The sequence below is a fragment of the Agelaius tricolor genome, unplaced genomic scaffold (assembly GCF_023055355.1).
Source record: "Agelaius tricolor isolate 1412-34295 unplaced genomic scaffold, bAgeTri1.0.p SCAF_33, whole genome shotgun sequence".
NCBI classification, from domain to species: domain Eukaryota; kingdom Metazoa; phylum Chordata; class Aves; order Passeriformes; family Icteridae; genus Agelaius; species Agelaius tricolor.
Genome location: NW_027269293.1, coordinates 478,682 through 498,580, shown reverse-complemented (window position 1 = coordinate 498,580; position 19,899 = coordinate 478,682). Strand labels below are relative to the sequence as shown.

Genomic DNA, 19,899 nt, shown 5'->3' with positions numbered 1-19,899 from the left:
TTCAGAGCTGGGAATGAAATGTGCTGTGGAAATGCCAAATATTTTTAATGCTCCAGCAGATTTAGGAGGTTTAAATAAGAAAAATACACAGCTTTTCCTCTTCGAAACAGATTGCTCCCCTCGAAGCAAAGAGCTCCAGAACATGAAGTTTTCATCAGGCTGACTTGAAAGGGAGTTTTCACGGCTTTCCAAGCGCGTTTATTCTCATGTACGAATTCCCCCCTTTCCCTTCTACAGATGTGGACACCGAGCATGGGAAATCAAAGAAATCTACCCCCGGCCGTTGGCAGGGCCAGCGCTATGAACAATTTCCTGATTCCCACTGATGCCTGGAATGCCCCCTCGAGCAGATGCGAGCCGGCTTTAGGAATTACACGGACCCCGCGTGGCCTCGGTGGCTTCGGGGAGAGCTGGGAGGGCTCTGATGCCGACCATGTGTGGGGACGGAGGCGGATTTGGCAGCGGCAGGCGCGGGGAGCTCCGGCGACAGCACTGCACCCTCTGGAGGGTACTGCTGCTCCTGCACGTGCGGCCGCTGGCCAGAAATCCTGCTCCAAGTGCCCTGGCAGGAGGTTTTGTCCCCTTCCAGGGCTGTGCCCGCAGCCCTGGCTGGCCGCACATGTCCCGCAGGTGACGCGGAGCGCTCCGCAGGTGACACTGAGCGCTCCGCAGCTGGAATCCCCAGGGAAGTGCTGGGATTTCCAGGCTGCAGCAGAGGAGGACATCAGCTGGATAATGCTCGGAGGGAAGGAGCTGATGGCCTGGGGGTGGTGACAGACCCCTGCGACCCTGCAGCTGTAGGGCGGTGACATCTCCTGGGACATCCCTGCGGACAGAACCGCAATCCTCTCAGCCAGGAGGCGGTGACAGAGCCTCAAAGTCCTCACTGGGGGGATGACAGAGTCCTGGTCCCTGCAGTCTGGGGGGTGACAGAGCCCCCATCACCTCGGCCACGGGGAGGTGACAGCCCCAATCCCACAGCCCTGCAGGGAGGTGCCGGTCCCCGGTTCCCCATCCCCGGGCAGAGGTGCCGGTCCCCGGTTCCCTTCCCCGGGCAGAGGTGCCGGTCCCCGGTTCCCATGCCCGGGCAGAGGTGCCAGCCCCGCTCTCCCGCGGGGCGGTGACACGGCGGTGGCGGCGGCGGTGGTGGCGGCGGTGGCGGTGGCGGCGGGGCGGCGCCAGGCCCGGCGGGCTCGCAGCGGAGCCCGCGGCTCCCGGTCCCCGCCGCTGCTGCGCCTTTAACGCGGCGGCCCCGCCGCCTCCCCCGCGGCACCGGCGGCTGTGGCGGCGGCGCTCGGCGATGGCGGAGTCCGGCGGGGCCGAGTTCGGCGCGGAGCGGCCGAGCAGGTGAGCGGGGCCGGCGCGGCCTAGGCCGGCAGCGGGGCCGGGCCCCATCGGCCCGCGGGGCGCCGGGCCCGGGCTCGCCGAGCGCCGGCCGGGCCGCACCGAGAGCCGCTGCCCGGGGGCGCTGGCGGGCGGCAGCACGGCCCGGTGCCCGGTGCTCTGTGCCCGGTGCTCGGTGTACCCGGTGCTCGGTGTACCCGGTGCCCGGTGCCCGGTGTACCCGGTGCCCGGTGCCCGGTGTACTCGGGCTGGGGATTGTCCTGAGGGGGCCCCGCGGGAAGGGAACGATCGTGAGGAGCAGGGACGCTGTTGCTCGTGGGGTGTGTGAGGAGGGAGGCTGAGGAGGCTCTAAAGCAGAAAATAGTGTGAATGCTATAGGGAATCCTACAGTGAATCCATGGTGAATCCTACAGTGAATCCTACAGTGAATCCTGTAGGGAATCTTACAGTGAATCCATAGTGAATCCTACAGTGAACCCTATAGGGAATCCACACAGTGAATCCCACCCAATGAAACCCCCGCAATGAGTCCCACCCTGGGTCAGCTCTGGAGCCACCAGCTCTGTGGGTTTATAGAGGCACCAGGTGTAGCACTTCCAGAGACACCCAATTTTTGGTGGTTCAGGCCCATTCTGCTGCCCCCCATCCCTTCTGCCGTGCCTGCAGACCCCCAGACCCTGATTTTGGGAGGGTTATTCAGGCTCTGAAGGGAGCACAGGGCAGGTGGTACCTGTTGGGGTGGCGTGATGCCTGTTAGGGTGTGTGGTACCTCTTTGGGTTATGTGGTACCTGTTGGGGTGATGTGATACCTGTCAGGGTAATGTGGTATCTTTGGGGGTGATGTGGTTCCTGTCAGGGTGATGCTCTGGCTCTGTCTGGGGCAGCTGTGCTGTCTGTCCTGGGGATGTTGGTGCTGTCTGTCCTGGGGATGTTGGTGCTGTCTGCCTGGATGCCGGTGCTGTCTGGCTGTCACTTCCCTTCAAAGCCCCGTTTCTGCTCAGCGCTGCCTCCTGCAATCACCACCCGTGAGTGTCACGCCGCGGAGGGGAAGCTCTCCCAGGCATTGCTCACTCTGGAGAAGCCTCTCTGAATCCTCACCTATAGATCTATTCTATTTTTTCCCCCCTAATAACCATCTGTGCTCTGTGGAGCTCCGTGCTGTGTCACCTGCAGCATCTCATTTTATCCCTCTGCGCCTCCCTTTCCTTTCTCAGGCAGGAATCCCAGCACTTCTCACTCCAGGTGTTGGTAGCACTTCTCCCCTGGCACTTGGGAGTTCCCTGGGTGTGCAGCAGTGAGAAATGGAAGTAATTTGTTTCAGGGCTGTGATAAATCACCCAGGCTGGAGCTGCAGCAGTTTTATTCCCCCGAGCTGCAGCTCCGTCATGTTCTCTATCGCCGAATGTTTATTTTCTTTGTTCATTTTAAAGCAAAGCCCGTTCAAGTTTGGATCCTGCTTCTTGTTGGTCGGCAGTTTAAAGGTTTTTTTTTACTTGTTTGAAGGTGGATTTATTGGGGAATACGAGGAGAAACCTGATGGAGGGCTTGGGATGTGCTGTGGAGCGCGAGGAGGATTCCAAGGGCATTCCCTGTCAGCGATGATTCCTTGTTAGGTGCTTCCACTGGTGACTTTTTGCACTTCTTCTTTGCTCTCTGAGGCAGGAGGACAGAGGCTCGGGGCTGTTCCACACATGCCATTTGGATGGTGCACTGCAGCTCCAACGCCACGGGCAGAATTTCCATCTTTGGAATTGCTACCGCTTGCCCGGGAGCTGCCCCGAGCAGGGAAATTCACTGCTCTGCTGGGATCCTGCCCTTCCATTCAACACACGGGGGCTGTGCAGACCGTGGGGACAAAGGGACAGCTGATGGCATGAGATAAAGCCACTCCTGGGCATTGAAAAGCAAATGGCCCCAATCTTCTATTTTGAAATCAATTGGGGTTTGGGTGGTTTTTTTTTTTCCCTCTCTTCCTCCTTGGGTAGAATTTCATGACTTACAATTAGGTTTCATATTTTACTCCCAGCCCTCTTTATCACATAGAGGGAGAGTTTCAGGCAGCAGAATTCACTCTTTGGGATTGGGGAGAGGAAACTTGGAGCCCTTTGGGACCCTCAGCAGGAGAAGCTTCTGTGCTTGAGCCATCATTGCTGCAGCCCTGGTGAGGTGGGGACAAAAATGTGGGAAAAACATCATCCCAGAATGCTGGAGAGAATGTCCCTTTGCAGGCCTTTCCATGGGAATGAGTTGAGGTGTCCAGACAAGCTGCTGAGGAATTAATTGGGAGCAATCCCTTGAAGGACACAGCGGAGTGTTTGCGGTGAAAACCAGGATGAACAGGCAAGGTCTTGTCACAAATGTCTGGGTTCCCACCAAGGGAGTGCTGACCTGAGCTTCCCAAACTTTATTCCTTCTGAGAAAGTGGTGGGAAGGAGAGAAATGTCCAGGGGGATGGAGTAAAACCACAGAAGGGGGAAGATAAGGGCTGTGAGCCTGCCTTGCTTTGGTGTTCCTGCCATCTCCTACAGCTTCACCCTTCAATCAGCCTCGGTATTTTTTTCCCTTTTGGAGCTGAAGTGGAGTTTTTGTGGGGTTTCTATGATCTATCCTCTGCCACATGGCAAGTTTCAGACAGATTTAGTTGTTAGATCTGGTAGACGTGGTGTAAATGTTTATGCTCGAACTGAATCACTGTAAAAATAACTGCAGCCTGCTCTTGCAGTGTTGGGAGAGTCCTGAGCTGGGGGTTTTATTTACACCAAAAGTAAACTTGGAGGATGCTTTACAGGTTCCTGTCCTACCTCTGAGTGTTGTGTGGCTTTGTAAGGAGGAGCCTTGCAGAGCAGGATGTGGTTAAAGCGTCTGTCCCACTTTCCCATTTATTAGGAAATGCTGGAGTTGCACAGGAGTTTGGGATCTTTAAGAAAAGCTGTTCTGGTGGCCTTGGGTGGCTCTGTTCAGGGCAGGGTGGCACAAAGCCTGTGCAGGACAGAGCTGCCCACGGGGCTGGGAGAGAAAACAATGTTGTGATGGGGACACACCTGAGTGCAGAGGGTTCAGGCCAGGGGCTGCGAGTGGATTTGATGCTGAGTGCTGGAAAGCACCAATTCCTTCATTTTCATGGGAGCAGCGGGGCTCTGTGTTTGCTGCTGCTCTCTGCTGTTCCATCACTCTGTGCTGAGTTTGCCTGAGCTCCCTGGCTGCTGCCAGGCTCTAATCTGGAGGGTGGAGGTGCAGGGAGGGGAGAGGAGCACCTGCCCTGCACGTACCTGCTCCTGTTCTATTGCCACACTGCCCGGGCTGTGCAATCCTGTGGCACCAACAGCCTGGCACGAGCTCTGCTCCAGGGACCTCTGGAAAAGCTGGAACTTTGCTGACTTCTCCCCAGGTGTGGAGTGGGATGGGGGTGTGGGAAAAGGGGGGAGTGGTCTCCTTGCTCTGGGGACCCTGGCACAGCTGGCACAGCTGGCACAGCTGGCACGGGCTGTCCCCATAGGGAAGGTGACCCAGAGGTCACTGACCTGTGCAGAGCCCGGGCAGGTCCTGGCAGATTCTGGGATGGACACCATGCCATGGATCAGCTCTGGCAGGTCCTGGCAGATTCTGGGATGGACACCATGCCATGGATCAGCTCTGGCAGGTCCTGGCAGATTCTGGGATGGACACCATGCCATGGATCAGCTCTGCTCCCAGGGGTGTCAGGTCCTGGCAGATTCTGGGCTCCCAGAGGTGTCAGGTCCTGGCAGATTTTGGGCTCCCAGAGGTGTCAGGTCCTGGCAGATTTTGGGCTCCCAGGGGTGTCAGGTCCTGGCAGATTTTGGGCTCCCAGAGGTGTCAGGTCCTGGCAGATTTTGGGCTCCCAGGGGTGTCAGGTCCTGGCAGATTTTGGGCTCCAGAGCTGGCAGGGTGGCACTGGAGCGGGCGCAGGGCAGGAGGGCAGGTCCAGCAGTGCCTGTGTGGCCCAGGTGACACTTTTGGGGTGGCCTTGGTGGCTCTGCTGTGCTTCCCGACACCACTAGGTGCCTCCCGGCCTTTGCACTGCTGGGAGAGGCTCGGGAGCACCCGCTGCTCCCTCGGGCTGTTCCAGCAGCCGGGCACAGCTCGGGTTTTTGGGCTCTTCTGGACGTGGCACCGCTGTAATTTCACTTTTTGCACTGCAGGGTTTGGCCCTCAGCTGGGTAAACGTGCAGTGCTTAAGGCAGAGCTGTCAGGGAGTATTGAGAGTGTAACAAGCCCCAGTTTAGGGGTGTGCATGGATTTTATGGGATGTGAACTCCACGCTCTGAGGGTCCCTGTGTGCCCTGTCACTGCTGTCACCCTGCCTGTGCCTGCCACTGGCACGGACATGCTTCCAGTGGTTTTTGTGTTTGCTCTGTTTGTTCCTGCCTCAGAGGGATTAGGTTTGGGGCTGACAAAAAATAATCATCAAGTTTGTGGGGTGGGGGAGCATCTTCCCATTTCCAGTCGAGGTGGTGACAGGGCAGGGATGGGTGGTGATGAGCGTCACCTCTGCAGCTGTCACCTCTCTGCTGGGACCAGCTTTGGGCAGGACTGAGGAAAAGCCCAGTCCAGGACAAAACACCCTGTGGTAGCTCGAAATACGAAAAAAGAGAAATGGCAAATCCTTGTCATTAATCTCACTGTGACATTTTTGCCTCTCCAAGGCCTGGTGTCCAAACCTGGGCCTCTCACCTGAGAGTCCACTGGTCCTTCTGGCTGCTGAAGAACCAGCACCAAACTGCACCAGCACAAAGCTGCCTCTGGCTCTGTGACAGAAACATTTTAAAAATCTGGTTCTGGGGTTTTTTTGTTGCTGTTTTCCTTTCCCCCCAGTTTTTCCTGGTACAGCATGTCCTGCCCAGAGCCTCGCGTTGGAACCCCGGGCGGTGGCAGAGTTGAACGTGTTCACATCTTTCACCCTCCACTTTTTTGCTGCTCTGTTTTACCAGGCCAGCCAGCTTTTTGACAGCCATCCAGTTTTATTAGTGCAGAAACCAAAATCCCACCTCCTTTGGCTTGCAAACAACCTCCTGATTGATGCCTGGGAGCAGAATAAAATTCGTGTGTGTCTGCAGGGCCCCGAGCGAGCCCGGCTCAGAAGAAAAGAAAAACAGAGATTTTGGAAATGTCTGAGACTTCTAAGGACATAAAAAAAAATAATATTTAACAAATAAACAAATTGAAAAGCTTCTTGCTGCTTTACCTTTGGGCTCCAGGGTGTCCTTGGTTCCCAGCCTGGGGGAAATGGGATGCAGATAAAGAAATCAGGGGATCAGGAGGACCTGAGACAGAAAGCACTGGAAAATGAGCCAGGTGCCTCCTGGCTCCTGTAGAATCCAGCTTTAATGGCTGTGTTCACAGAGCTGCAGGCTGAGTCAGGCCTGGGCTGGCCTGCAGTGGTCAGTGTGGGAGCACAGCAGTGCCCAGCCCCATGCCAGGGTGACCAGTCCGGCTGCTGGGACAGGGACAGCCTTGAGAGCCCTGAACAGAGCTAAAACAAAGCTTTGTTTGCTGGGCTTTGTCCTTTTTCTTTCTTAAATGGTGAATGTTTCTTTGCTCTCCCTTTGCCAAACAATAAATTCCCTCAAATTTTGAGGCTGGAGACTTTTCAAACTTTGCTGTTGCACTTGAGGCGTTTTCCAGAGGTCCATTATTTTCCCACAAAGTATCACTCCTGAAACTCAGCCCCATTTGCAACCTCTTTATTTGAGCCCTGCAAATTGCCAGTCACTTTTAAACAGCGATATTAGTCTCAGGCTCTCTCCTTTTATTTATTACTTTGATGAAAGAGATGGTGTCAGGAGTGGAAAATGAGTGGAGGCAGAGGAGGGAAATGGGAGAATTTAAGGGAAGGAGTTGGAAAAGGGAACAAAGAAATCGATTAAACACTTTTTTTTTTTTTGCGCCCGTATCTTTCTTGAGGATGATTTTGTTTCGCTGGAAAACATCCCCTTCAATCAGAGTGTTAATATTTAATTAGTTGCTGATCATTAAGTGCTTATTGTGGTTTTCTAATTTGGCCAGGAAACTCTGCAAGTGCACTTGGGAGCAGAAGTAGGTTAACAGGGCAGGTATTTCTGTGCCTCATCTTCCTTGCCCCCAAACCTGCAGGGAGACTCCTTGCTGTGTCTGCTCAGAGGGATGCAGGGGCCACGGGAACATTCCCCCAAAATCCCAAACCAGACTCTGGGAAGCAGCAAATCCGCAGTGAGGGGCTCAGCCTTTCTGCCCTAACGTAGCATTTGTGAGTGTGAAGTGCTGAAAACTCATTTTCATCGTTTGGGCATGTGATATAAAGCCTCAGGATCTGAAATATTACAGTCACCATGGCTACCAGTGACTTATCTGAGGGAGTTTGACTTTTGTTTTGATTTTAAGTGTCTTAATTGTAGTTTAAAAATCAGAATCTAAATGTGTTTTTTTACTTAGGCATGAAACTAAAGGCATTAAATGATTTGCATTATTAAAATATCTATAATGCTGCCTGTCAAAGGTTCCTAAAGAAGGTCCTTAATATTCATACCTTATGTTCTAAATAAAGTTACTCTCCAGCTTTATGGGAGTTCTGCTTCCCTCACCACAAAAAATCCCTCGCAGGTGCCTCGCTGGCTATTTTGCAATCCCAGCCCTTTTTGTTTGGCCTTGGAAAAGCTGTGCCACTCCATACCTGGTGCTTTTCCACACGTTCTGCTGCTTTCCCCCCTTCCCCTGCTGTCCCCCAGCCCTTCCCTGCAGGGTCCCACCTCTGGAGCTGGCGTTTCTGGAAGAGTTTGGCTCTTGGAAGTTTGCCCTGCTCAGGAATCCTGCCAAACCCCCTCCAGTTTCTCCTGGATGAAAAATTACCCAGCACCACCTGCCCAAAAAGTGGGAAAATGTGGGGATGCTGAGCTGGGATGGAGAGCACCAAACTGCCCCTCCTTCCATGTTGCAAAAGAAGAGGAGGAACACGACAGGCAGATTTTTCTCCTTTAATTCAATCACTAAAATGTTACAATCTGTCCTCTAATTCTCTCCACTTGTACTTGTGCAGTGGTTGCAAACACGCTGAAATATGAACTCATGCTTGGTAAGCCTTTAATTCCAGCTTTGATGTTTTTAATCATCAGTACAGATTTGGTAAAAATGATTCATTAGCTCGAAACGCATCTTGGCTTCCACGTGACGCCGTGGGGAACGGAGGAGGCAGCGCCAGGGGCCGCTTGTTCTTGGGATGTTCTTTGTGCCTGGGCTGATCCCTGAAGTGTGGCCCTCGACATCTCGGCCTCAGAGGCCTCTGGGGGGTCCAGGTGCCTCCTCTCTGCATCTGGTTTTGGTCACACCCGAATGTTCCTTGCTGGGAAACGCGTGAGCAGAGCCCGAGCCGGGGCTGAGGGCTCCGCTCTGGGTGCAGCAGCAGCAGCAGCATCAGGAGCATTTCTGGCCCTGGTTGCCTTCCCTGCCTGGAACCACTCCCTCAGCCCTCTCTGGGACAGCTCCACGCCCTCCCCACACCGGGTTCAGCCTGGGTTTGGTTTCCCCACGCTGAGCTCTGCCCCGCAGTGAGTGCCGAGCACTGGAAGCAATCCGGCTGCAGAGACAAATCCTCAATCCCGTTATTGCTCCCTGCCTGCAGCTGGGGTACCAGGGATGTCCCCGGGATGTCCCCGGGATGTCCCCAGGGATGTCCCCAGGGATGTCCCCAGGGATGTCCACAGGGATGTCCCCGGGATGTCCCCAGGGATGGTCCCAGGGATGTTCCCAGGGATGCTCCCAGGGATGTCCCAGGGATGGTCCCAGGGATGCTCCCAGGGATGTCCCAGGGATGCCCCCAGGGATGTCCCCAGGGATGTCCCCAGGGTTATGTCCCCAGGGATGTCACAGGGATGTCCCCGGGATGTCCCCAGGGATGGTCCCAGGGATGTCCCAGGGATGTCCCAGGGATGCTCCCAGGGATGTCCCAGGGATGTCCCAGGGATGTCCCAGGGATGCTCCCAGGGATGTCCCAGGGATGTCCCAGGGATGTTCCCAGAGCTCTGAGGCTGCTGCCCAGAAGGCATCACCCTCCTGGCTCTCTGCTGTGGGATTCCAGCTGCCCCCGCCGTGCGTGCCGTGGATACAAAGATCCCTTTGACAGCTGTTTCCATATGGAAAGTGGCAGTCCTGTTCTGCAAAGCCACCTTTGTGCCCACAGAGCCACGTGAGAGGCTGCTGGTGGCAGGGCCTTGGGATCTCTGCCGTGGGCATTGGGATCTCTGCCGTGGGCGTTGGGATCTCTGCCGTGGGTGTTGGGATCTCTGCCGTGGGATGTTGGGATCTCTGCCGTGGGTGTTGGGATCTCTGCCGTGGGATGTTGGGATCTCTGCTGTGGGATGTTGGGATCTCTGCCGTGGGATGTTGGGATCTCTGCCGTGGGCGTTGGGATCTCTGCCGTGGGATGTTGGGATCTCTGCCGTGGGATGTTGGGATCTCTGCCGTGGGTGTTGGGATGCCCGCCGTGGGTGTTGGGATCTCTGCCATGGGTGTTGGGATCTCTGCTGTGGGATGTTGGGATCTCTGCCGTGGGCGTTGGGATCTCTGCCGTGGGCATTGGGATCTCTGCTGTGGGATGTTGGGATCTCTGCCGTGGGCGTTGGGATCTCTGCCGTGGGATGTTGGGATCTCTGCTGTGGGCATTGGGATCTCTGCCGTGGGCATTGGGATCTCTGCCGTGAGTGTTGGGATCTCTGCCGTGGGCGTTGGGATCTCTGCCGTGGGATGTTGGGATCTCTGCTGTGGGTGTTGGGATCTCTGCCGTGGGATGTTGCTGTGGGTGTTGGGATTCTCGTGTCCTGCGTTTTTCCAACGGAGGAATTCGGCTGCAGCCCCGCGCCTGACCCTGCTCCAGGCCGAGCTGCTGAGGGTCTCTCTGACCACAGAAACCCCCAGGAAACGCCAGCTTTATGAGCATCCCCAGGAAAATTCCAGAAGCTCCCAAGCCCTGCCTCCTAAGGAAGGGGAAGCAGCAGAGTAAACGCTTTCTCCCTGTTGTGCTGAAAGGCTTTTATCTCCCGGGGCACGTTCTGAGCTGCGAGGAGGAGGAGGAGGAGACAAAACTCTTCCCAAGTTTTGTCTTCCAGGCTGTTCCTGCTGTAACAAATTGTTAAGCAACAAGTACACGGCATTTGGAGATCTGGGATGAGATAGCGACAGCCTCACAAAGGCGCTCTCACATGTTCAAGGCTTCCTTTTGTGCTCCGGGCTTTTATATATTTATTTTTCACTCTCTGGCATCCAACTGCTGCTCCTCTTCTTCCTCCATTCCCCGTGCTGGGGAGGGAGCCAAGGCCGTGGATTCAGGCGTGCTCCCGTGCCCAGCCAAGCCTGCTCTTATCACAAATCCCTTTTTTCTGCCCGCAGAGCAAACACCGCTTGGTGCTGTTCTCTCACCTCTCCTCCTCCCCCTTTGTTTTCCATAAATCCCTTACTTGATTTCTCATGCTTTGTGTGGACTTTGTTTTGTTTCCAGCTTTTTTTTTTCCTCCTTAAAATCCTTTTGTTTTTTGGTTTTTTTTTATTGGACATTAGCGATGCTTTTCTGTTGTTTTACTTTTTTTTTTTTCCCCCTCCTTCAGGGTATTGTGTAATCATTGGATCCTTTTATTCTATCCCTGTAAATAGACAAAGGGACCAGAACACGGAGTTTTTCCTGGAGTGGCTGTTCCATTACCTGTTGAAATGAATCCCACATGCAAACACCTTTATTCCACACAGATGGGCCAACCCGCCCTGAGCTAATCCTGTAAAAGCGAATTGAGGAAAAGGAAAAAAAAAAGGAATATTTGTGCAGGTGACGCTCGTTGTTTGAACCTGTGCTGCCCGAGGAGCCAGGGACAGCATTCCCATAGGGATGAACCCCAGGGCTGGGAAGAGGAATGTTTGAAATCTGTACCAAAAGGAAAAAAAAATAAAAAATTGAGGAGAATTCCCATGAGGAGACTCCTGCAGAGATGGAGTGTGACAAAGTCACAACAAACTTGGGAATTTGGGCTCCTGCTGGATCTGCCCCTGTGGATTTTACCTGTCCAGCCTGGAGCTGTGGCTTTTGTGCTGCTGCTGGACATTTCCTCCTTCCTCCCCCAGCAAACGCCGGTTCCAGAGAGGAGAGGAAAGGACTGAGAGTCCCTCCAGTCTCTTCCCTCTCTTTTCCTCGGGAAGAGCCAGAGTGGACAGACATTTCTTGGCTTGCAGAGTGTGGATAAAGGTCCTGTCAGCAGCTGCCTTTTTGCTAATCCCTTTTATCCCAGCGAGGAGCACTCCGCGCTCTGCTCTGAGGCCCTTTCGGGTGCTTTGGTTTTAGGGTGGGGATTTCAGACCCCCCCAGCCCAGCTGAGCACCCCCAGCCATCCCAGCAGGAGCTCCCATGGACTTTGAGGAGCGTTCCCAAGCCTGAGGAGCTGGAACCAGCCTGCCAAGGTTTGCTTTGTGCATCCCAGCGAGCTCCAGAGCCGCCTCCCGGAGCTCTGATGGACATCGCAGATTTCCCCTCTCCCTAAAGCTTGCAGGAAATTGCAACCCGATAGGAGCGAGCCCTGTCCCCTGTCCCTCATTGTTTGAGGATTGTTTACATCCCCTTTTTTGTTATCCCATCTCCCTGACTCTTCCCTGACCTCGCCGGCTCGTTTGGTCCATTGTGTGTGGCTGTTGTTGTTCTTAGGGAGGAGGGTTGGAGCAAACCCTGGGATTACTCAACCCTGCCTGCTCCTTTTTGGCTCCCTTGCTTTATCCCACCTAAATAATAATAATAACAATAATAGTGATGATAATTCCCTCTAAGTGCGGTCCTAAGTGCACTCTCCCACTGTGGATTTGGGAGCAGCTCACACACCTTCCCAATCTCCTTGGGATTTTTTTGAGGTCACGTTTCCATGAAAAATTCCTCAAAAACGCAGGGACCGAGCAGCAGGGTGCTCCTGGAAACACCAGCCCCATCCTGAATCTTGATCCCTGTGTTTTCTCCCCAGGAGCACACAGGGGATCTCGATCCCGAAGAGTCGGTCAGAGCTGGATTAAATTGTACAGATGAATTTGGGGTTCCCCAGGAGCGGGCTCAGGGAACCTTGCAGTGGGTGCTGGGGTTCTCTGCAGAGCATCCCCCAGGCTGTTCCCACTGCCAAGTGCATCTGAGGGCAGGCAGAGCCCGGGATGCTGCTGGGGAGCACGTGTGAGAGGCACTGGGAAGAGCAGGGAGCTGTTTGTGCTGGGAGGGGACTGTTGACAGTGCAGCTCAAGCAGCTGACGCTGCTCAGGCCAGCCAGTGCCGTGCAATATTTTGCTTTTTGCTCCTCTCCCGGGGGTCAGGCAGAAGGGAAGGATCAAATGGGGCTGGCAGGGCTGTCCCTGGCCCGAGCAGGGAATGCAGCAGCTGCAGGCAGGGAAGGTGCTGAGCAGAGGCAGCAACTGTGGCTCGGTGCTGTGGTTGAAGTGGAGGTCAGGGTGGACTCTGGGGCTGGATACACCAACATTCCTTGGAGGCTGTGGCCCCAGGGGATGTCTGGGTGGTGTCTGGAGCCCCATGTGTGCTGCAGGGATGTCAGCAGTGCCAGAGGATGTCTGGAAAACGTGGAAATGTTTTGTGCTGGGAGAAGGGAGCTGGCGGTGCTGGTGCTCTCTGGGTGGCTGCTGAGGTGGGAATTTGCCTTCCAGCTGGTGCCAGCTGCCGTGTGTCCCCATCTGGCTGGGTGGGTGCCTGACGTTCTGTGCTCATCTCAAACCAGGCTGTCTCTCTTGTTCTGTTTTTAGCATGGCTGACAAGAACAGCACCCTGAAATGCACGTTCTCTGCTCCTGGCCACAGCACCACGCTGCTGCAGGGACTGGCCTCGCTCCGAGCCCAGGCTCAGCTGCTTGATGTCATCCTCACTATAAATAATGAAGTGTTTCAGGTTCATAAAGTTGTCTTGGCTGCCTGCAGTGACTATTTCAGGTGAGAATCCCATAGGGAAGCAGGCGCTTTCACCTTTCCCGTGGGTTTGCTGTCTCCCCGTCCTCCCCATCCCAACCTCCCCACCACACCCCTAAAGTCCCACCCTACAGAAGCCTTTGGAGGTTTGGTTTGCTCCATGGTGTCCTGCAGGCAGGTAGAGGTTCAGGATCAGTCCCTCTGCACTCAGGTTTGTTCAGCTGCAGCTGCTGGGCCAAGGCAGGAGCCCAAGCTCAGGTTTTGACCCCACCTGGGCAGGTGTTGGTGCTGCTTTTGCTGTTGAGCTGATTTGGAGGTGGCAGTGAGGCTCCAAAATGAGGCATCCCACCCTCCTGTTGTCTTTAGCCAGCACTGCTCTGTCTGTGGGGCTCCCTGCCCCAGGGCTGAGAGCACCGAGTGTGGTTCCAGAAGGTCTGGGAGAATCGTCCCAGCTGGTGTGGGCTGAAAACCAAAGCACTTTGAGGAGTTCTGCAGCCAAATTAATGCAGAGGGAGCCAATTGCAGGGCAGGGAATTCAGTCCTGAGTGAAAATAGGTGTTTCATCCATCTTGCTTCTGTCACAGAATCACAAAATTGTGATTGTGAGGTTGGAAAAGATCTCCAAGGTCACCGAGTTCAACCTTGTCACCAGCCCCGAGCACTGAGTGCCACGGCCAGGAGTTCCCTGGACACCTCCAGGGATGGGGGCTCCAAACTGAGGACACACCATTAACCCTGGAGCTGCTCTCCCCCAGCTGCTAATGGCACTGGTCTGTTCCTCCCTGCTGGGTGGTTCCACTGTCAGAATCTCTTTGCTGAGTGGGTTCCTCCTCAGAACTTCAGAGGTGCTCAGGAAGGTTGTCCTGGGGAACCACAGCAGAATAATCCAGGTTTTGAAAACACTCTGTGGTTTTTTTTTTTTTCTGCGGGAAGGGGGAGGGAAAAGAGTGAAATTGAGGCATTTATATAATCAGCATTTTAGAACCATAACACTTTTGAAGGGAATTGCATTCTAGTTGATGATTTGTCTTCAGCATGGCAACAATAGAGGCTCAATGAAGGCTTTCCTCTCCCTGCTCAGCTGGTGCAGGAGCACACACGTGGCTGGGTGTCCTCTGGGGCGAGGGATCAGGGCTGGGACATGGGATGTGCTGGGATTTCTGCACAATGCTCTCATCTGCTGCACGGACAAATAATTGGGAACAGCGTTCCTGGTCACTCGGTTACAGCAGGCTGATCTCACATGCAGATATTTCCTTATTTAGGTCATTTAGGATTTCTTGGGTTTATGCTGGAAGGCAGCAGGTTTTCTAGCCTGGTTTGGACAGGAAACTTGGAACTCCTGTTTTTTGACAGTGTTCCCAAGATATTCCTTTATTCCCCTGTCGAGGCAGGGTCTGCTCAGCATTTTTTGGGGCTGACTCTCACCTTGGAGTCGGCACAGGCAGCTCTGGTGACACCACGGGTTTACCTTTCCCATGGAAAAGAGCAGGTGGAAAAAACCAGCCCAAAAAGTGCAGGTTTAAGACCTTTTGTGTGACGTTTCATGGATTGCTGGGACGTGCGTGCCGTGGCAGGGAGCGGTGACACTCCTCCACGTCACCCTGTGTCCCTCCGTGTCACCTGCTCTGACTTTGCCTGACCCACACCTGCTCTGCCACTGCTCCTTGAGCACCACGGGGTGCAAACCTTCACCCCCAGCCACCCCTGGGCAGCAAAACCCTCTTGGAACGGGCTGGGCATGGCCCAAATGCCAGAAAGGGCCCAAAGCCCACAGGTGCAGCCCCGTCCCCATCCCGGCCCCGGCGCTGCAGCCTCGCAGGCCTCGGTGTGGAATGTGCTTCCTGTGGAATTGAGGAGCCTCCCAAGGAGGAGATCCAGGCCTGAGCTCTGCGTGGCCTGGGCGAGGGATGTGCTCGCAGCTGTGCTGTAACTGAGCCTTTTCCCCCCGTTTTTGTTTAATTGCCTGTCAGCCCCCTGCTGCAGGGGCTGCAGCTCCCATTTTTTCAGGCCTTGGGAGGGAGCCTTGGAGGGGAGGTTCTGCTGGAAGACCAAAGCTGTTCATGAGATGTGTTGCACCTGCAATTTTTGAGCCATTTCGTAGCTCCCTGCGAGGTAACAGGATAACAGGGCCTAAAGGCCTCGCTGCCAGGAGTCACTGAACTCCCACCACAGGTGTGTTCCCTCCTTGTGCCCCCAAATCCTAAACTTAAAACCCTTCAGGGTACAGCTCCCAATCTCTGCTGGTGCAGATCCCCTGGGATGCTTTTTTGGTTGGATATCAGGGATTCATTGGTGTCCAGAATTGTTCACTCCCTGCTCTGGCAGCTCTGCCTCTTCCTGGAGCTTGGTCCTGTGGTCTGCTCTTATTCCTGCTGCCAGTGGGATTGAAAAACTTCTCCAGTTGCTGAATATTCCTCCTCAGTGCACTGTTTATGCAAGCCTTATGTAAGTCATTGCACACTCTCATTCCTCCTGGCTCGTAGAGATTTAGCCTTGATTTATTCCCCCTTCCCCGCCCCGAGAGAATCGGAGTGTTAAATAAAATCCAATTCCGAGGTGCAGCATCTCTTGCTGAAGCAGGGGGGATTTTTCTGTTTGTGTTGCTGACCTGCAGGGCCATGTTCACGGGCGGGATGAGAGAGGCCAGCCAGGACGTGATCGAGCTCAAAGGCGTGTCCGCCAAGGGCCTGAAGCACATCATCGACTTCGCCTACAGCGCCGAGGTCACCCTGGACCTCGACTGCATCCAGGACGTGCTGGGAGCCGCCGTCTTCCTGCAGATGGTGCCGGTGGTGGAGCTGTGCGAGGAGTTCCTCAAGTCGGCCATGAGCGTGGAGACGTGCCTCAACATCGGCCAGATGGCCACCACCTTCAGCCTGGCCTCCCTCAAGGAATCCGTGGACGCCTTCACCTTCAGGCACTTCCTGCAGATCTCGGAGGAGGAGGATTTCCTGCATCTGCCCCTGGAGCGCCTGGTGTTCTTCCTGCAGAGCAACAAGCTCAAGAGCTGCAGCGAGATCGAGCTGTTCCGCGCCGCCGTGCGCTGGCTGCAGTTCGACCCCGCGCGCCGCGCCAGCGCCAGCCGCGTGCTCTGCCACATCCGCTTCCCGCTCATGAAGTCCTCGGAGCTGGTGGACAGCGTGCAGACCCTGGACATCATGGTGGAGGACGTGCTGTGCCGCCAGTACCTGCTGGAGGCCTTCAACTACCAGATCCTGCCCTTCCGGCAGCACGAGATGCAGTCCCCGCGCACGGCCATCCGCTCGGACGTGCTGTCCCTCGTCACTTTTGGCGGCACCCCCTACACCGACAACGACCGCACCGTCAGCTCCAAGGTGTTCTGCCTGCCCGACGCGGGCGGGCGCCAGTTCCGCGAGCTGACCGCCATGGAGGTGGGCAGCAGCCACTCCTGCGTGGCCGTGCTGGACAACTTCGTGTACCTGGTGGGAGGGCAGCAGCTGCAGTACCGCAGCGGGGAGGGCGCCGTGGACGTCTCCTACCGCTACGACCCCCACCTCAACCAGTGGCTGCGCATCCAGGCCATGCAGGAGAGCAGGATCCAGTTCCAGCTCAACGTCCTGCGAGGGATGGTTTACGCCACGGGCGGCCGCAACCGCTCGGGCAGCCTGGCCTCGGTGGAGAAGTACTGCCCCAAGGACAACGAGTGGACCTACGTGTGCTCCCTGAAGCGCAGGACGTGGGGCCACGCCGGGGCCACCGCGGGGGACAGGCTGTACATCTCGGGGGGCTACGGCATCTCCGTGGAGGACAAGAAGGCCCTGCACTGCTACGACCCCGCCGCCGATCAGTGGGAGTTCAAGACGCCCATGAACGAGCCCAGGGTGCTGCACGCCATGGTCAGCGCCAGCGGCAGGATCTACGCCCTGGGGGGCCGCATGGACCACGTGGATCGCTGCTTCGACGTCCTGGCCGTGGAATATTACGTCCCCGAGACGGACCAGTGGACCACGGTGAGCCCCATGCGCGCGGGGCAGTCGGAGGCCGGCTGCTGCCTCCTGGAGAAGAAGATTTACATCGTGGGGGGCTACAACTGGCACCTGAACAACGTGACCAGCATCGTGCAGGTCTACAACACGGAGACGGACGAGTGGGAGAGGGACTTGCACTTCCCGGAGTCTTTTGCTGGCATCGCCTGCGCCCCCGTCATCCTCCCGCAGGTGACGAGCCAGAGGTGACTCCGGGGGCTCTGGGGGAGAGGGAAGGACAGAGCAGCTCCAGACTGTCCCTCCTCCTGCCGGGGAGGCCTGGCAAGCCGCTTCCATCAGCAGCACTTGTCAGCCAGGCGGACTGAACAGATGTTACAGCTGCGAAAAGCTTTCCTCTGCTTTTCTCTCCTCTCTCAGCCTTTTTTTTTTGGTGGGGGGTGCGTTTTGCCAACTTTTCGTATTTTTAACGCACTGCAAACATTGGCAGCTCAGGAGTCACTCAGCACTGGGGTCTTCTTTCCAAGAGATCAGGTGAGGGTTTTTTATCAATAGCTCCAAAAATAAAAATCATCGTGCGTCGCTTTGTTGGTTTTTTAGCAAACAAAAAAACACAAAACCAAAACCTGTGTAACACACTGACCTCCAGAAGCAATAAAAGGACAGTGGGAGCTACAAGAGCTCAGGTGCTTGGATTGGGAAGGCAGATCCCTGTTTTTCAAAGGGGACTTTTCCTTTTTTTTTCCCTTCCTGAAAAAGGGAATATTTATCCCTGCACACCTCTGGTCTTCACTGCTTGGATCACGCTGCAGTTCCTCGCCCCCTCCAGCTCCTCTAGTGCAGAAATTCTCCCTTAATTGGGGCGTGCAGAGTTTGCAGCACTAAAGCCATGGTGAAAGCTTGATTATATATAAACAGGCATGATTATTTGGGTTTAGAAGTGCCAAAAATTTGGCTGCCCTGGCAATAAGAGCTCTGCAGTCAGTGAAGCCAAGAGCTCCTGCAGATTCTGGGTCAGGGTTTTCACCTTTCCCAACACCTTCATCCCAACTCTTCCTCCAGTAAAGGAGGTGGGTGCTACTCCTCCAGCAGCTGGAAGGTTTTTCTTCCCTGCCGTGTGAATGAGCTGCCTGGCATCCCCAAATGATGGGAGTCCCAGTGGAATGTGGTTTTGTTGTCGTGGTGGTATTTTAAATTAAGAGGTTGGTTTAAGATGGCTCTGCCATTTTTGTAAAATCTTCACTGCACAGAACGCTTCCTGAACTTTCCTCCAAGCCATTTTCCTTATTTAATTTGATGAATGAATTGCAAAAATCTCTGCTTTTATCAGGAATTCTGTTTCCAAGGGCTTTGTTTTGTATCTGTGTCAGCTTGATTTGGATGCACACGGTCTCCTTTTGTAGAGAAGCTGTTGCATTCTGCTCTGAAATAAATCCTGGGCTGCAACCTTTAGTGACAGCTCTAGTGTCTGGTGTGCTGATGAATCCTGGAGAGGTCTGTGTGAAGCATGAGCTCCGCAGCTCAGGGATTTTTCTGGAACCCACGGCACCAGAGCACCTCTGGGTGGGATGCAGGGATTCTGGATTTCAGACGGAAGCCATGCAGAGTTTCCTCTGTTCCTCTCCATTTGCCAGCAATAAAAGGATGCCAAGGACGTGTGGCTGTGGGGATGCTGCAGTTGGGGGCTCCCAGGCACTTCCCTGCCTCCTTTTCCCTGTTCCTTTGGCCCGGCCTGGCCGCCAGAAACGCCCGGGATGGGCTTGGCAGAGACAGGAGATGCTGAGAGGATGAGCTGGGACTCACTTCAAGCCTCACAGCTCCAAAGGAATGGGTTTTCCTTGTTGGATGGTTCCACGTGGGTATGAGAGTGGTGTTTCTCAGGTTGGTGGCAGTGGAGCTGCTCCTCCCTTTCCTGTGTGCAGGATCTGCTCAGTCCCTCTCGAGGGTGTCGTTCTTTCATCCAGAGTGGCAGAGAGGGGCCCAGGTGGGGCCTTTGGGGTAAATCCACCCCTGGCACAGGTGCCCAGAGCAGCTGGGGCTGCCCCTGGTCGCTGGCAGTGCCCAAGGCCAGGCTGGAGCCCCCTGGGACAGTGGAAGTGTCCCTGCCATGGCAGGGCTGGCCCTGGGTGGGCTTCAGGCTCCCTCCCAGCCCCAGCCGCTCTGGAATTCCTCGATTCTGCAGCACCTAAATGTTCCTCCCTGTTTAATTTGAGCTTTTCCCCAACTCCTGGGGCAGCAGAGCATGGTTTGGGTGCTCTCTAATCCCTGAGTTTTTCTGGATGTGCAGCTGTGGTTCCCATCCCAGGGATCCATGTGGTGCCCATCCCTGGAATCTCTTCCTGAGGAAACCAAACTTTATATTTTTTTTATTTATTTTTCCCTTCAGGCTTCTCAGGTAGGTGTGTGTGTGCTGGGGGGAAAGAGGAAAATCCTTGGAAAACATGGAAAAGCCTGTTTGGTCTCACTTCTAAGGGCAGCCTTGCAAAAATAAACCTAATCCAGGTATTCCTTCCTGTTGGAAATGTTGTTTTGCAGACAGGAGGATGCACAAAGCCCTTCTGGAATTCTATTTATTAAACAATTGCCTGCCATGAAGCAAAGCCAGCCTGGGATTGCCATTCCCATTCTGTGCCACTGAGGAGCAGGAGCTGGGAAAGAGCCTGGAGGTCTCTGGACCAGAGCACTGCTGCTC

General features: G+C 55.1%; 1 protein-coding gene across 2 annotated transcripts; it reads left to right on the top strand.

Annotated features, from left to right (window-relative positions):
* Positions 1-923: 923 nt before the first annotated feature.
* Positions 924-18,665, top strand: KLHL26 (kelch like family member 26). Of its 2 annotated transcripts, XM_071451784.1 has the most exons (3): positions 928-1,347; positions 13,102-13,284; positions 15,878-18,665. In XM_071451784.1, exons 1-3 carry the CDS (start codon positions 1,301-1,303, stop codon positions 17,457-17,459), a joined length of 1,812 nt encoding a protein of 603 aa, XP_071307885.1. In that variant the 5' UTR covers positions 928-1,300; the 3' UTR covers positions 17,460-18,665. The 2 variants fall into 2 exon arrangements, with proteins under 2 accessions (XP_071307886.1, XP_071307885.1); XM_071451785.1 differs by lacking the exon at positions 13,102-13,284 and having other exon boundaries at positions 924-1,347.
* The last annotated feature ends 1,234 nt before the right edge of the window (positions 18,666-19,899 follow it).